Raw genomic sequence first — 15190 nt, forward strand, 5'->3', positions numbered from 1 at the left:
TGGATAAGACACAGCCCCTGACCTCATAAAGTTTACTGTCTTATTGGGTGGGCAAAACCAAAATTAAATGCTAACTTCACAGAACTGACTAAACACTATAGAAATCAAGAGAAAAGAGATCGCCGTGATAGTCAAGGAAGGTTTCATGGAGAAGGTGAGACTTGGGGCACACTTTGATGGATTTAGGTAGGCAACGGGGGAGGGCATTGCAGGGAGGGGAACAGCATACACAATGACAGGGAGGCTTGTGATCATGCTGTTCGTGGGATAGTCAAGAATGGAACTGAGGGTGTATATTGGGCTACAGTGGGAAGTATGGCGGCATTGAGACCTTGGCATGGGCCAAGTTAGAGGAGGCCTTGAATGAGGCTGAAGAGTTTGTACTTCATGTGTTGGGTAGAAGGGGACCAGTGTAAATTCTGGAATGGATGAGGTGGTGTCAATGACAGTAGGAATGAGGAGGAATAAGGATCATACAGTTTTCAGAATTTGAAGGGCCCTTAGAGATCATTTAATCCAATACTTTCCAAGGGATAGAATAGGGAATGGAGATCTTCTGAGATGTGTGAGTCTGTTCTCTGGGAGATCACGGAGGAAGTTCCATATCTCTTTTTTCCTACATTCTGAAGACACAAGCCCCATATGGGTGATCTCTGAGGGGAAGGTGGAGGCCACCAGTTATTTGCTTGGCCACACTGCAGTAGCTGAGCTATCACAGCTTCCAGGGGTGTCCTAGATAAGGGGTGTGCTGGGGTCGGTTTTCCCTGTATCCACTCTGTGTCCCTTGTCAATCTACCAGACCCCCCTGCCTCTGTTCTCTGTCCCACTCTGGTCCCAGATGGCTTGCCATACTGAACTCATGGAATGTTTCCACAGAGAGAACTTCTTGGTCTTGGATGTTTTCTTTGAAGCCCTAACCTCTGAGTCTGTGAAGCAGAGAGCAGCTTATGGCCTGTCTGCCCTCCTGGGTGAGACCTGTTCCCCCAACAGTGCCTTGGATGGTCTTGTAGGCTCTGCCCTGGGCCTGGCCTCCTAACCCCCTGCTCTTCCCCTGATACAGTGCTATTTCTGCCCCCAGGTGACATCGGAGGTCAGATGGGGCTTTTCATTGGGGCCAGTGTCCTCACCTTTCTAGAGATCCTTGACTACATCTATGAGGCAAGGATGGGGATCCTGGTGGGCTAGGAGGGTGAATGCCTTGAGGGGGAGTCAGTCACTGGGAAAACCTGAGCAAGTCAGCTTTTTATCATGGGGAAAACAGGCTCTCCTGAATGTCTCTATTTCCCTGGGTCTTAGTTTCCTCACCTGTAAAATGAAAGCCCCTCTTAGCTCTCAATCTATGATCCTATGATTTCCCCAGTCCACTGAATCCACTCCCCTTTCTCCTGAACCCTAACAAAAGGTGTCCTGGGACCGGCTGAAGAGGACATGGCGCCGCCCCAAGCCACCCCTTAGGACCTCAACAGGAGGCATTTCTACCTTAGGGCTGCAGGAGCTGAAGGAACAGGTAAAGGGAAATTTCTGAGAACCTGTGGCTTGGCCCCTCCTCACCCTCTCTGGGGAATGTCTTAGTGTTGAACTCCCATCCACTAGACACTATGAAGTCTGGGCTGCTCTTATTCTGACTACTTGCCCTCCCACCTGTTGCCCTGCAGAGCTCATGCCCAGGAAGAGGCTGTGCTGAGGCTGGGGGGGCCAGCAGTCTACTCCCCAACCACCACCACCCTCATGGCCCTCCTGGAGGTCTCTTTGAAGACTTTGCCTGCTAGGATGGTGTTCTCAGAGGAGGGAGATAAGCATCTGGGCCCCTCCACGGTTGCACTTGGAGGAGCCAAGGACCTCTGCCCCTTCCTCCCTGGGGCAGAATACAGTGACTTCCCAGGGCTGGGAGGGCCAGTGGGAGCTCCCAGGGAGTGGCAGGGAAATCAGCTACTCCTCCTCACTTATCTAGTAGCCCAGGGTCTGGCCATAAACTCCTTTTTTCTCCTCTCTCCCCACTTCTCCTCAAATCCTTACTCCCAGGAGCCCAGACTATCCCACCATAGTCCAGGACCCAGCTGAGGGCTGGAGAACCAGGCCTTGGACTGGTTCAGGATCAGGGTAGGGAGTCCCATGGAGAGGGCAGGTGGTATGTGAGTAGATCACATACCTGGGGAGTGGTGCAGATCCTTGCTCAATAAAAAAAACAAACAAACAAAAAAACCCACAAAAAAAAAAACCAAAACCCTCTGTATATTTGTAAATAGCTTGGGAGGGTGGGGTGAGGGTGAAATAGGGGTGGGAAAGGGTCAATAGTAATTAGAGAAAGGTGGTTGGACTTAGAGAGCAGGAACCATGGATGGGGACCTTGGGATTAAGTATGTATGTGGGAGTGGGAGGGGCCTGTGTCCCGGGGATGAGGGGCTTCTGGGCTGGCCCTAGTTCAGGCTTCTTGGCACAGCCCCATCCTCTGTTAGGGTAAATGGGAATGGCCCCAGCTGGCCTGGTCTGCCCCCCAAGTGCACCCCTCTACCTAGCTCCTGGTCCTCCCTTCCTAAGGCCACCTTCTCATGCTCCCTCAACTTCCATTCTTGCTTCCTTTCAAAGGACCCTAATGAATCTCAGTGGCAGAAGGCCTGTCAGACCCTTGGCTAATCTTGGTTGGTGGAGGGGGGTAGGATAGAAGGGTCTTCCCCAGGACCCTTCTATCACTCCCCACTGTTCCCAACCTTGAGTTTGATTTCCTAAATCTGTGAAACAAATGGAAATAAAAAGTCACCAAGTATTGTATGTGTGTGTGTGTGTTCAGCACAGCAGTCAATGTACATGTGTAGACATGAATGGTTATGGGCTGTGGGGACTCTCGAGATGAAAGTGGAATACAGACCCTGGCTGGAGGAAAGTGAGACCCCCCCCCCCCGGAAAGGAGGAATAATTGAGCTCACATCTACAAGTTCAGCTGGTTTATTAAAGGCAATCAGCTTCATCAGGGGACAGGTGGGATTTTAGGTTCTAGGTACTCCTCAACCACCCATCAAACTCTATTTGTAATCCTGGCCCTCAAAGCCAAGAGTGATTCTATCCAGACTTTCATCTACAGCTCCCCACTCCCCCTGTGCTGGGTTCCCCATGGTAGGAGGGGTGCTGGCGTCAAGCAGACTTTTCTGCATAAATACTTAAAAGGCCATGGCCCAAATATTGGGAGTCCGCAGGGCAAGGTGAGTCGGAAGGGTTCCAGCCTCTCCCTCAAGTACCCAGATCAGAGAACACCGTCCTGTCCTCAGATCGCTGCTGCTTGCTGCTGGCTCTTTCCGAACCCTGAGGCTAGAGGTCCCCATCCAGAGCTAGGCTTTCAGGGCTGGAGGCAGAGCAGCTCTGAATTTAGGAAGGGGAGGGAGGGTCTTCTGTGCTTCTGGTGGACCGGGGAAACAGAGGCTCCAGAAAAGTCAGGTGCTGTTTCCTTGCTCTTGCTCAAAGAGCAGCATGGCTAGCTGAGCCCGGGAGCCCAGGCCCTCCAGGACGCTCTGGCGGCAGTGGTGATAGAGGCTCTCACTGAGTTGAGCCCCGCAGGGCTGGTGTCGGTAAGGCTGCAGCAGGGCAGGCTCTACAGCCCGCAGCACGTGCAGGCTGGAAAACTTCAGGAACAATTCATACAGATCCACACCCTCCAGAAGCTCCTCTTCCTGCTCCCAAGCCTTTGCCAGCTGCCCTCGGGCGGCCACATAGTCAGAGTTGTAGAAGCAGGCTTCGCTGGCCACGTGGCGGTCAAAATGACCCGTGTCCCTACCCAGCTCAGGGGACCCCGGGCCCTGTGGGGGGGGCCACGGCAGGATGGAAGGCTTGGAAGTGCATGGGGAAGAAGGCCTGCCAGCCGGCAATTGCGTGCATCCGGCATCGGTTCAGGAAATCAGAAGTGAGGACTGTGGCCGGCCCAGCCAGCAGGAAGAGCGTGTCCAGCGAGTGCTTCTTGGAGAGCAGGTCCAGCAGGCGAAGGGGTGATGGGGCCGCCGTCTGCACGCTGAGCCAGGGTACTTGGGAGCCAGGGTAGCGACGTTCTAGCTCCGCCACGCGGCTCTTGACCGATGCGAAGACGTCGGCGTGGGTCACGTGCTGGGCTTGCTGTGGCTCGTAGAGTAGAAGCAGAGTCAGTGCCACCGCAGTGTCCCCTGGCTCCAGAGCGGCAGCAGCGAAGGCCTCCAGGAAGTGGGGTGCCAGGTCGATGTCAGCTGCCGCCAGGGGCAGCAGCACGGTGAGGCGGGACGCCTCGGTAACATAGGGCACCGGCAGGATTTCCACCCGGCTCAGCGGCCTCAGGAGCTGGACTCTGCGGGTGAGGTGCCGGCGGGCCCCCTCCGGGGTGAGCGCCTCCAACTCCAAGTCCAGCGTGTACTCCATGCCACGGGTGGGGTCAAAGCGGCGGTAACCGTTGAGCAGCTGTTGCTTACGAAGCTGAAGAGCAGGGTGGTAGCGGCGGTTTAGCTCTTCCAGCGCAGCCCCCAGCACGTCGGCCACGTCATCTTGGTCAGCTCCTCGAAGAGGGCAACTAGGAGACCCGTCTGCGCAGGAGAAAACATGCTTCTCCGTAAAGTAGTCCCAGCTCAGCACCTCGAATCGAGAGGATGGACGGAATGGGGCTGGGATGCCTAATGGCCAGGATGCCTCCTGTTCCCCATCCACAGACAGCAGGCTTGTGTTCTGGATCTCCAACTGGGTGGGGAAAGATTAGGGCGTCAGACAGGTTACCACAATCCCTTCTGCCTCCCACCGACTCTCAACCCACGGCATCTGGGCCCTCACCTGCAGCTCCTGAATCTCCTGGTAGGTGCGCTCCAGCTCAGCTCGTGTGAAAGCCTTGTGCAGCTTGTACATTTGCACGGCGTCCCTTACGGGGTGAGCAGTCAGGGCACTCTGGAAGTGGGGATCCCCCTCCTGCACCGCCTCCCCTGCACCGCCCAGTTCCAGGTAGTTATAGTGCACGCCCTGGGGCCGGGGACAGGGGAAGGAGTAAGGGGGACCATTTCTCTCTATCCCCAGCCCTGGCTCTCCATGCTCCACCCCGCTCCCTTTCCTGAAGGCCCTCTTGCCCAACTCCCCACCTGGTGCTCGCCTGTACAGCTGACCCCGGTGGCATCAAGGATACAGCGGCCCAGCCATTCATCAGGCCGAGAGCTGACAAGATCATTTCGGCAACTCTCCAAGTGTGGCTGTAGTTGCTGCAGGAGCATTCGGGATAACAATACCCCGAAGCCACTGTGGCAGTATCGACTTGGTGTAGGGTCTCCGATGAATTCTTGGGGCCGGCCCAGGTAAAGGTGAGAGGCTGTGGCTAGGCTGAGGTGGCCAGCCAGCTGGGCTAGCCTGTGGGCTTCTGTATAGGTGGTATCTGGTACCAGGAAGAACCAGTCAAAATCTTCCCCATACTTCTCCAAGAGGTGTTGAAGGGCCAGGTGCAGCTGCCCAATAGGCCGCTCCTCTCCCAGCACCACCACTGACATGCCAGGGGGCTCCCTGCGACTCTTTCTGCCGGTCAGGAACACCACCTGCTCCAGCCAATGTCCAAGTGTCCGGTTCACTGCCACACCGAGGGAGGGCAGGGTATCCTGGGTGGTGAGCACAGCCACCAGCAGCCTCTGCCGGATGCCCAGTTCTGTGCTGATGTATCGGGTCCTAGAGAAGAGGGAGTTGAGTTCATAGTGACAACTCCCAGTCCTGACCAGTGAATTCTTTGGTGGATGGAACTCCCCATGTGGGAACTCCCTCCACCAATGCAACTACTCTGTAGCTTGTAGTCGTAGACACTGTAGTTAATGTGCTGTAGGGAAGTGACTATGGCATTGGGAGGTGAAGCATGAGCCAGAAGGAGGATCTGAACATGTTTTCCTGACTCCAAGGCTGGCCCTCCATCCACTATGCCAGTAGGGCTATCTCTGTTTTTATAAAGGTCCAGAGAGATCCTGACTTGCCTTGGGATCAAGCTCCCAAGTGTTTGAACTGTACCTCTAACCAGACTAACCAAGGGAATAAGAAAACTCCAGGACAGGGAGGAGTCCCTCCGGAGCCCTAGGAAAGGAAGGAAGGTGACTTTTGGCAGCAGGACAGGCTGGCCCTCACCTCCCCGCAGGGCCCCACCATTCCTTAGGGATGCAGGGCCATAGGAAGTCATTGGGGACTAAAGACTTCCTGGCCCAGGCCGGCCCCTTCCTGCCCAGGCTGGATCCAACTCCCGCAGTCCCCTCCGCGGCTCCCTCTCCAGTCTACGTTGGGCTGGTCTCCGGGGCCGGCTGTTTTTGTTGAGAAGTGGAGAAGTGGAGGGGTGACCGGGCTGCTGACTTGTTTTAGGGCTGGGGGGGTGGGGGTGGGGGAGAGGCGGGACGGAGGGAGAGGTGTCTCCTACCTGACTGCTTTCTTGGGGATCTGGCTAGAGTGCGTGGGGCGGTAGGGCACCACGCGGGGTTCCCAGCTCTCCGTGTCCTCGGGCCGCTCGCGATCCGGGCTGGTCTGCACCGAGTTGGGCCGGCGGGCTGCGTTGGTATAACCGCGGAGGGGCAGGTCGGGGTCCCCGGGGCGGGGCGGGCCGGGGCCGCAGGGCTCCTCCACCCAGGTGACGCTGAGCAGACTCAGGGTGAAGCCCAGAGAAATGCCAACGGCCACGGGCCCCGCGGGCCGCAGCACCGACAGCAACAGAGAAGCCCGCATGGCCCCGGCCCCGGAGACGGAATCAGCTCCGGCTCAGCCCCAGCCCGGCCCGGCCCCCAACCCAGGGAGGGGGAGGTGTGTGCCCCGCTGGGGAGGGGGCGCGCTCGGCTGGGGGTGTCTCGCCGGGGGGCTCTCGGCGGGGGGCGGGAGCAGGAGCAGGGGTGAGGGGATGGGGGCGGGCTCGGGGCCCGGGAGCAGGGGGGCGGGAGCGCCGCGACGGCGCGATCCTCCGTGAGCCAGAGCCCGTAGGCGCGATGCGTCTCGACTCCGACTCGCCTGGACCCGAACCGAGGGGTCGCTGGCAGGTCCGGAGCCTCCCGGACCGGCCGCAGTCGCCGCCACCGTCCGACGTGTCACTGGAACGGCCCCGCCTCGGGGGTGGAGCCAAGCGCTCCCGCTCCAGCGGGGGGCGGGCAGCGGGGCGGGACAGAAGACCGCCGACCCCCGCCCCCTCCTCCGCCCGGAAGTGCCCCCTCTTCTGTGCTCGGGGGCCGGCCCCTGCCAAGTCCGTCCCCTCTCCCGGCGCGGACGGGTGCGTGCGGGGTGGTGACGTCAGGAGCAGCCCTCCTCCGCCTGGGTGGTGCGCCCGGAGTGACGTCAGGAGCAGAGACCGGAGCTGTCCATCAGCACCAAGAGGCCTCGGGCGGGCTGCTGGGCATGGGGCCGTGGCGCCGGGCCTGCCTGAGCCCGAGCTGGAGCTGGAGCTGGAGCTGCAGCCCGAGCCCACGGGAGCCACGGGAGCCACGGGAGCCACGGGGCCTGAGCGGGACCCAAGCAAGGAGCCGGCGGAGCAGCGGCAGTGCCGTGCAGGTACCAGCCCTTCTGCCCCAGCCCCTTCACAATGCACTGTTTTCTTCACCTGGCGTCCCTACCAACCCGCTCTCCGAGGACCCCCTCCCCGCTCCAGAACTCCTCGGCCCTTGCCTCGACTCCCCTCCTCCTCCTCCACCACCACCTCCCCAGCCTTAGGCCCCCCCCGCCCCCCCGCCCTCGGCGCCTCTGCCCTAGGTTCCTTCTTCCCCAACCTTCCCACCTCCCACTATTATTTCAGACCCTGGTCCTCTTTATCTATAGCCCGGACCCTCTAACCTCAGTCCTTTGAAATCTCCTACCACTCCTTACTTTCTGTCCCCCTCACCCTTCACCCCATCTCTCCTGGTCCCTCTGTTTCCAGTCACAGAGCTTACTTCATTCCACTTCGTCTCTCTGGCTCCTTCAGAACTACTAGGGTTCTCTCCCCTCTACCCTACCCTGGGGTTATGATGGCCTTGGAGCTGGAGAACTTGTGTGCCTCTCCCTGGATCCTAAGTGGTGGGCTTGAGTGCCCTCCCCTGTGATTGAGAATGTCCCACTGAGTCCTTTTAGAAAGACTTCCTAGTCTATTAACCACCCTCCAGCTCTCAACCCTGGCTCCCATCCTGGTGACACGGACTTTTGTGACCCCAGTTCCCTCTCTGCCAGGCTGCCCCAGGTGGGTGACCACACACTTCTCCCCTCCTTGGCACCATGTCCGGCACTGTGGAGACACTGCGGTTCCAGCTGCTGCCTCCTGAACCAGATGAACCTCTCTGGGGCATCCCCTGTGAGCAGCCCCCGGAGCGGAGGTACCAGGCGCTGCCCTCCCTCGTCTGCACTATGTGCTGTCTCTTCGGTGTTGTCTACTGCTTCTTTGGTGAGGCCCAGATCCCTGGGGAATCCCAGCTCATATGGACAATCCCTCCACCCAAACCCCTTTTCTGAGGGTTCCAAAGATCCTTCCCTAAACCATCATCTTAATCTCATTCATTTCCTCACACTTCTTCCCCTTCTATCCCCACCCCAGTTATTTCCTGATGTCTTTGTATAGTGCTGGAAAGAGAGGGAATTTGGTGACTTTGGTGGTTGAGTTCAGAGCTAGGGTAGGGGACAGGGTTGGTGAAATCTTTCTGCATCTTCCAGTCCTAATAGTAGCTGAATCTAGGAAGCCAAGACCAAGGCTGCTTCTTGTGTATGCCGCCTCCTCCTTCCCTTCTGTGAATCTATCCCTTTTTATAGACTCTGTGACTGAATCTCTTATGGTGGAGTTGTAATGGTTCTGTAAGATGTTGCCCAATCTAGGGGGGTGTATTTATGAGCTTGGCCAGGTTGCTGCTTCTAAGGATGCTGGGCAAATTATAGATGACCTAGGAGTTCACCTGGATGAGAATGCAGTCTATCCCCTCCCTTCTTCCATTTTCCCTGACCCCAATCCAGATATTTCTACCCCTCACCTTGAATGGTGCATATTTGCACCCTAAATTGTGTACTAAGTGTCTCAACATCACTTGCTTCCAGTTGACATAAGACATTTTACTAGAGTGATACCTTCACTACCTACTTAATCTCTCTGGACCTTAGTTTCCTCATCTGTAAAATGAGTAGGTTGGATTAAATGACTTCTAAGGTAGTTTCCAGCTCTAAGTCTGATGTTTATGCAATTTTCACATCTTTGGTTCCTTGTGTCCCTTAAACTCTTACCTTTCATTCAGGTCTTCTTACTCCAAGTCCGTAAACCCCAGTGTTTTCTGGTTTGCAATCTCTTTCTTGATTCTTGATCTCTGACCACTTTTATTAGTGGACCCAGACCTAGCCCTTAGATTTTGCTCAATTCAATCAGCTTGCTTCATTGGAACAGTATGGGGCACCTTTGCTCTTTGACCCAGGGCTTTTGTTTTTCATTACTTTCTAAATTTACCAGATTACTGAACCACAACTCCGGGCACCATGCTTCTCTAGCCTTCCCGATTCCCAATCCTGCCTAGTTCCTTAGTCTTTGAGAGTTCCTGTACCTATTTCTTAATGACTATTTTTCCTTCCTTTTGCAGCTGCAACCATAACTTGGGTGCCCAGTGCTGGTATCTACTTTCTCTTTCCTTTTAAACCCCTGATGGCACAAAGTAGAGACAAAAAGAGTCAATTTCTAGATTTATTTACAAGGGGGGAAAGCATGTGCAAATTAAAAATATGTTTTGTTGTTGTTCAGTTGTTTCACTTGTGTCCAACTCTACATGACCTCATTTGGGGTTTTCTTGACAAAGATACTGAAGTGGTTTGCCATTTCTTTCTCCAGCTTATTTTACAGATGAGGAAACCAAGGCAAACAGGGGTTAAGTGACTTGCCCTAGGTGACACAGTAAGTAAAGATCTGAGGCCAGATTTGAACTCAAGTCTTTCTTGACTCCAGGTTCAGTGCTCTATCCAGTACTCTGTACCACCTAGCTACCAAGAATATACTAGGGCAAGGTAATTAGAACTTAAATTAAAAAAAATCCAAACACAGAAAATGATTCAGTTCTAACCTGGGTAGTGCTGGATGGTAAGTTATTCTACCTAGCTAGTTTCCTGGGACTAAGAGTGTCTGCCTCCTTTATGGTCTCATCTGCCCAAAAGAATGACATTTTGCACCAACAAAATGCCCTCCACTGAACTGTCTACCAGGGTGGACTTAGCATTTATCTTCCTTCTGCCAAACATAAAACTGGATCAGAGTCATAGGAATATAGAGTTAAAGCTGGAAGAAGTCTTAGAGATCATTTAGTTCATTCTCTCTTCCCCTCTACCCCCACCCCAATTTAAAAAAATATAGAAACTGAAGGCCAGAGAGGTTAAGCCCAAGGTAGCATAGTAGGAAATAGCAGGGGTAAAATTTGAACTCTGATTCTCCAATCCTCTTTCCACAGCTCCTTGATGCCCCTAAAGAACTAACAAAACTTTTTTCTATCGCCTCAAAAATAGAATATACCACCACTCCAAACATACACAAAGATAAGTTGTCTGTCACATACCTTTGCCTTCAGAGTTCCCCAACCTGGCCTTCATTTTGTGTATCCTTGTTAACCCTTGCTCTGATCCCCATTTCTATGACACCCCCATGGTCCCCATTTTCTGGCCCCCCCTCAGGGTCCCAGTCTCTGACCCCATGACTCACATTTCTAATTCCCCCCAACCCTCATATCTGAACCCTCTATAACTTTGCTCTCTGATCAACTTATGTTCATATCTTTTAGCTTCCCATGAACCCCATGTCTCTGACTCCCTGGACTCTCTGATGTCCTACAACCATGACCCCATCTCTTGGGCCCTTTATGATATTTCCCACCCTCCAGGCCTTCACCTCTCTCTGACCTCATAAACTCTTGTCTCTCAGATTTACCATTACCCCATTTTTTAGACCCTCCTCCCTCCATATTCCCGACCTTCCACCCACCCCTCAGGCAGAGGTCTTCATTGCTCTAATTCCCATTACATCATTTCTCTGGGCCCCCACAATATCTTGGTTTCTAAGCTTTTCATAACATCATCTCTACAGCCTCTCCATGTGAAGAAATGTCCCTACTGTTAGTGGATTCAACCTTGATAATGAGACAGATTAATGTTGTTGGGAAGGATCAGAGAACTCGCTATCTTTGGGAGTGAAGGAACCCAGAAAAAGAGTTGAAGGGAGGTGTGGAGAAGGATGTATGACCCTGTAATGAGAGAAGGCCAGGACATATGGCTAGTTGGCCCAGGAGGCTGTGTTAGCCTTTTGTGACTAGACTAGGGGAACTTGAGGATAAAATTACTGTGATCTATAGCTTGACAGTTACTCTGTACATAGATTTTATTTCTCCCCTTCTCTCCTTAAAGTTTAGTAAAGTTCTTTACTAAAGAAAAAAAAATCCATCCTCTGGCTTGGGAACACTAAAGGAGAAGGAAGGCAGAGGTTCATATGTAGGCCAGGAGAATTTGGAGCAACTGAGGTATTTTGAAAGCCAGATAAGGACTGATGACTGATTGTTCACATTAGTGGCTCAGGAATCAAGGGCAAGATATGAACTGGAAAGGGACCCAGGTATGACTGAGAAAAACAGTGTTCTTCCTTCCTGGAGTGTGTTTCTGAATATCACATCCCACTGACCATCTCCACAAGCCCTCAGATTTCCCAACTCTCTGACTGTCTTTCTCCTCCAGTTACCTTAATCTATTGGTTCTCCATAACCTCCTTCTCTCTGATCCCATTACCCTTATTTTTCTGACCAAACAATCCTTTTCTCTGATGTCCCACTGACCTATCCTTCTGACCTGTCATCTCTTTGACCCCTTTTGACCTTCATTCTCTGATCTGTTTTTATCTCTATATCCCCTCTCTGACCCCTTATGACCCTCATCTTTCTGACATCCCATGACCCTCACCTCTCAGATCTGCTCCATGACCTTGGTCTTAGCCCCTTCTCTGCCCCTTACCCATGTTCCCTACAGGTTACCGCTGCTTCAAGGCTGTGCTTTTTCTCACGGGACTCCTGTTCGGTTCAGTGGTCATCTTCCTGCTCTGCTACCGAGAGCGGGTGCTGGAGACACAGCTGAATGCTGGGGCAAGTGCGGGTATCGCCCTAGGCATCGGCCTGCTGTGCGGGCTGGTGGCCATGCTGGTGCGCAGTGTGGGGCTCTTTCTGGTTGGGCTGCTGCTTGGGCTGCTGCTGGGGGCAGCTGCCCTGATGGGCTCTGGACCCTTCTACCAGCCAGGCTCTGTATGGGGGCCACTGGGGCTGTTGCTGGGAGGGGGCCTGCTGTGTGCCCTGCTCACATTGCGCTGGCCTCGGCCATTCACCACTCTGGCCACTGCTGTGGCCGGGGCTGCCCTCATTGCTGCAGCTGCTGACTACTTTGCAGAACTGTTGCTGTTGGGGCGCTATGCTGCAGAAAGGCTCCGGGCCGCCCCGGTGCCTCCACTCTGCTGGCGGAGCTGGGCCCTGCTGGCCATCTGGCCTCTGCTCAGCCTGATGGGCATCCTGGTACAGTGGAGAGTCACAGCTGAGGGGGACTCACACACAGAGGGTGAGACATCATGCTGGGGGTGGTAGCTACTGGGGGTGGTGGAGAGGGCAGAGACAAGCTGGAGGCAAGGCTAGAAACAGCAGAGGGAATTCATAGCAAGGATGAACAATGTAGGTAGGAGTGGGGTGGTGTAGGGGATTTATACATTAAGGGTTGGTGCACAGCAGAGAATCAAAGATTTAGGGCCAGAAGGAATGTTAGAGGTCATATGGTCTAGCTCTCTAAGGAGGCAAACCGAGACCCAGAAAGAGAATACAGCTTGTCCAAGGTCACGTAGCAGAGATTTAAACCCAGGCCCTTTGACTTCAAATTAGTGTTCTCCATTACAGACCAGAGGGTGGGGGGAAGTCTAGAGTCCTAAATTGTTAGGATTCAGGTTCTTACCAAATGGGGGATAGGGGAAATAGAAAACTTGAGGACCCACGAGTATTGGGATGGGGTGCAGGAATAGACAAAAAGGGGAGGAGAGGGAAGATTGATAAAGGAAATTAAGGTTATATTGGTATACTTTGGACTAAATATGAAGGGATCATGGGAGAGAGGATGGGGATAAGTGGACATGAAGGAAGGCAGAACACCTCCACACTGAGAGTGAGAGACACTAAGGGATGGAAAGAGGCAGGGGAGGAATGACCCAGGTAGGGAGGCCGGGGAATGTGTGCTCCTAATGACCCTTTGAAGGGGGAAGAGACAGAAATAGTGCTTTCCATGCTTATAAAGCGCTTTCTTCCTGACAACCATCTAATGTAGGTAAAGCAAGTATTATTCTCAATTTGCAGATGAGGTTAATAAATTTTTCTAAGGTCACACGGATACTAAGTCAGAGCTAGAGCTAGAATCCAGGTGTTGAAATGACAAGTCCAATGCAGCCTCCATTAACCTCAAACGAATGAATTGGGGAGTACATCCAGGATGAAAAAATCAGGGATAAAGGGTAGATTTCAGGAGCTTGGAGCTCATAACTTAGGAAGCGATGAGGATTGGGAGTGGAGGAGCCTGGGTACCCAGTGGTCACTTTTCCCTACACCTCCTGCCCTCCCAGTGGTGATTAGCCGGCAGCAGCGGAGGGTACAATTGATGCGAATTCGACAGCGTGAGGAGCGCAAGGAGAAGCGAAGAAGGAAGAGACCCCCTCGGGCTCCTTCTCGGAGTTGCCGGGCCCCACCAAAGCCTGGCCCTCCTGATTCTGGCTATCGACGAAGGCCTGTGCCGGTCAAGCGCTTCAATGGAGACGTGCTCTCCCCTGTGAGTACCCCTTGTCTAGACATCCCTGCTTGTCTTGGCTTTGTTTAGTGAGGAGGGTGTTCAGGACTGTGGCATCTAGGTCTGGCTGATTCTAGGTTTTGGACACCACAGAGAGGTCAGGCATTGTTTGCTGGCATCTGGGGTCATGGCTTCAGAAAGGTTTAAGGTTTCCAAGTCACAGGACCTACTCCTTCAGGGTCTCATGACCCTAGATTTTGAGGTTAGAGTGTGGGGTCTTAGGCTTATGGATTTTAGGGTAGAGTGTTATAGGAGTAGGAATTTTGGGAAATAGATCATGGATGGGGAGGTCTCCCTAGTGTGGATTTGGGGGTGAATCTCAGATTTGTCATTTCTTTTACCTAGAGCTACATTCAGAGTTTTCGGGACCGGCAGACGGGGAATTCTCTGAGCAGTTTTGTGGCACCCCCAGTAGACCTGGATTATGAATGTGGTTCAACAGTGCCACTGACAGCTGGCTCAGGACCCCCTGTTCGAGTATAGCTTAACTCATCTAATCAGAGGAGACCCTGAAACTTGACTCTGGACACCTCAGACACTGACTCTGCCAGTTGGGGGGGGTAGCTTTGTCCTTGTGCTGTGGACTGGACAGGACCAGGGCTTCCTTCCCTGCCCAAGGGCTGGCCCCCTGATCAGAGCTCCCTGGGGGGGGATAAGATGATCAGCCTGAGGGCAATCTACTCAGACCCCTCCCTCAGGGGCTACACTCGGCCCATATAAGCCCTCAAAGGAAAAGGATCTGCCTTTGGGGGCTGAACTCAGGAGTGGTGTGTTTGTATGTTGGGGGGGGAGGCGGAGGGGACATATCAGCCCCCTTGCCTTAGATCTCTGGTGTGTAGGGCTTCCTTCCAGGGGAACACTCAGCCTTCTCTCTCTCAATGTTCTTGGTCCTAGGGCCATCCCCCTGCATGCCTATGTTGGTGGGAAAGGCCCACCCTGTCACCTCATCCCCAGCTCATGGGCTGGGGCTACTTTCTGCGTAGGCTCTTTATTCAGGCTGCATACCTTTTGTCTTGGGGGAGGCTTCAATGCCCTCTGGCCCTGTGTCCCCCACCCTCCTCCTCTGCTGGATGCCAGCTCCATCAGTGTTTGGTGGAAGGTGGGCAGGGGTCTCTGGAACTGCCTGGGGTGGAGTGGAGGGAGGCAATGGGGGAGGGTTTGGGGGTGGAGAGACTGGGTGGGTGGGTTTTGGGAGCTTGTACACGGTGCATGTCTGGTGTCTTGTTCCGCTCCAGACACCTCGTGCTTTTGTCTCCCCCTCCTCCTCCTCCTCCTCCTCCTCCTCCTCTTTCTCCTCCTTCTCCTTCTTCTCCTCCTGTTTTACATCTTTTATAAATGTGCCAAATTGCAAGGCCTGAAGCAGGAGTGGTTTCCCAGCAGCCCCCTGGGGGGAGGTGGAGCAGTGAAAGTGGCGAGCACC

General features: G+C 54.0%; 3 protein-coding genes across 3 annotated transcripts in view; 2 read left to right on the forward strand and 1 right to left on the reverse strand.

Moving 5' to 3' along the window:
* Positions 1-2764, forward strand: part of ASIC4 (acid sensing ion channel subunit family member 4) — a 22859-nt gene extending 20095 nt beyond the window's left edge. The window contains exons 2-5 of the mRNA XM_069104400.1: positions 737-968; positions 1079-1158; positions 1403-1507; positions 1656-2764. Of these exons, the coding sequence (XP_068960501.1) occupies positions 737-968; positions 1079-1158; positions 1403-1507; positions 1656-1769 (531 nt within the window). The 3' untranslated portion in view covers positions 1770-2764. The remainder of the gene's footprint in view (positions 1-736; positions 969-1078; positions 1159-1402; positions 1508-1655) is intronic.
* A 161-nt stretch (positions 2765-2925) lies between these two features.
* On the reverse strand, positions 2926-6779 carry CHPF (chondroitin polymerizing factor). Its single transcript, XM_069104505.1, is given in 5 exon segments — positions 2926-3786; positions 3788-4686; positions 4777-4959; positions 5076-5646; positions 6374-6779. Coding segments are annotated over 5 exon segments (2316 nt in total). The 5' UTR covers positions 6676-6779; the 3' UTR covers positions 2926-3425.
* Positions 6780-8146: 1367 nt separating this feature from the next.
* TMEM198 (transmembrane protein 198) lies at positions 8147-15015 on the forward strand. Its single transcript, XM_069104506.1, has 4 exons — positions 8147-8347; positions 11932-12507; positions 13550-13752; positions 14116-15015. The coding sequence occupies exons 1-4, from the start codon at positions 8182-8184 to the stop codon at positions 14251-14253; spliced, it is 1083 nt and encodes a 360-aa protein (XP_068960607.1). The 5' UTR covers positions 8147-8181; the 3' UTR covers positions 14254-15015.
* The last annotated feature ends 175 nt before the right edge of the window (positions 15016-15190 follow it).

The sequence above is a fragment of the Petaurus breviceps genome, unplaced genomic scaffold (genome assembly GCF_028583685.1).
Source record: "Petaurus breviceps papuanus isolate PSGF00001 unplaced genomic scaffold, PetGlider_PUasm1.0 688, whole genome shotgun sequence".
Lineage (NCBI taxonomy): Eukaryota > Metazoa > Chordata > Mammalia > Diprotodontia > Petauridae > Petaurus > Petaurus breviceps.

Excerpts from the sequence above, each read along its gene's own strand:
- TMEM198 (XM_069104506.1), top strand. The coding sequence starts at position 8,182 with ATGTCCGGCACTGTGGAGACACTGCGGTTCCAGCTGCTGCCTCCTGAA. Across the intron at positions 8,348-11,931 it reads TGTTGTCTACTGCTTCTTTG|GTTACCGCTGCTTCAAGGCT; the intron begins GTGAGGCCCAGA and ends TGTTCCCTACAG. Across the intron at positions 12,508-13,549 it reads GGGGGACTCACACACAGAGG|TGGTGATTAGCCGGCAGCAG; the intron begins GTGAGACATCAT and ends CTGCCCTCCCAG.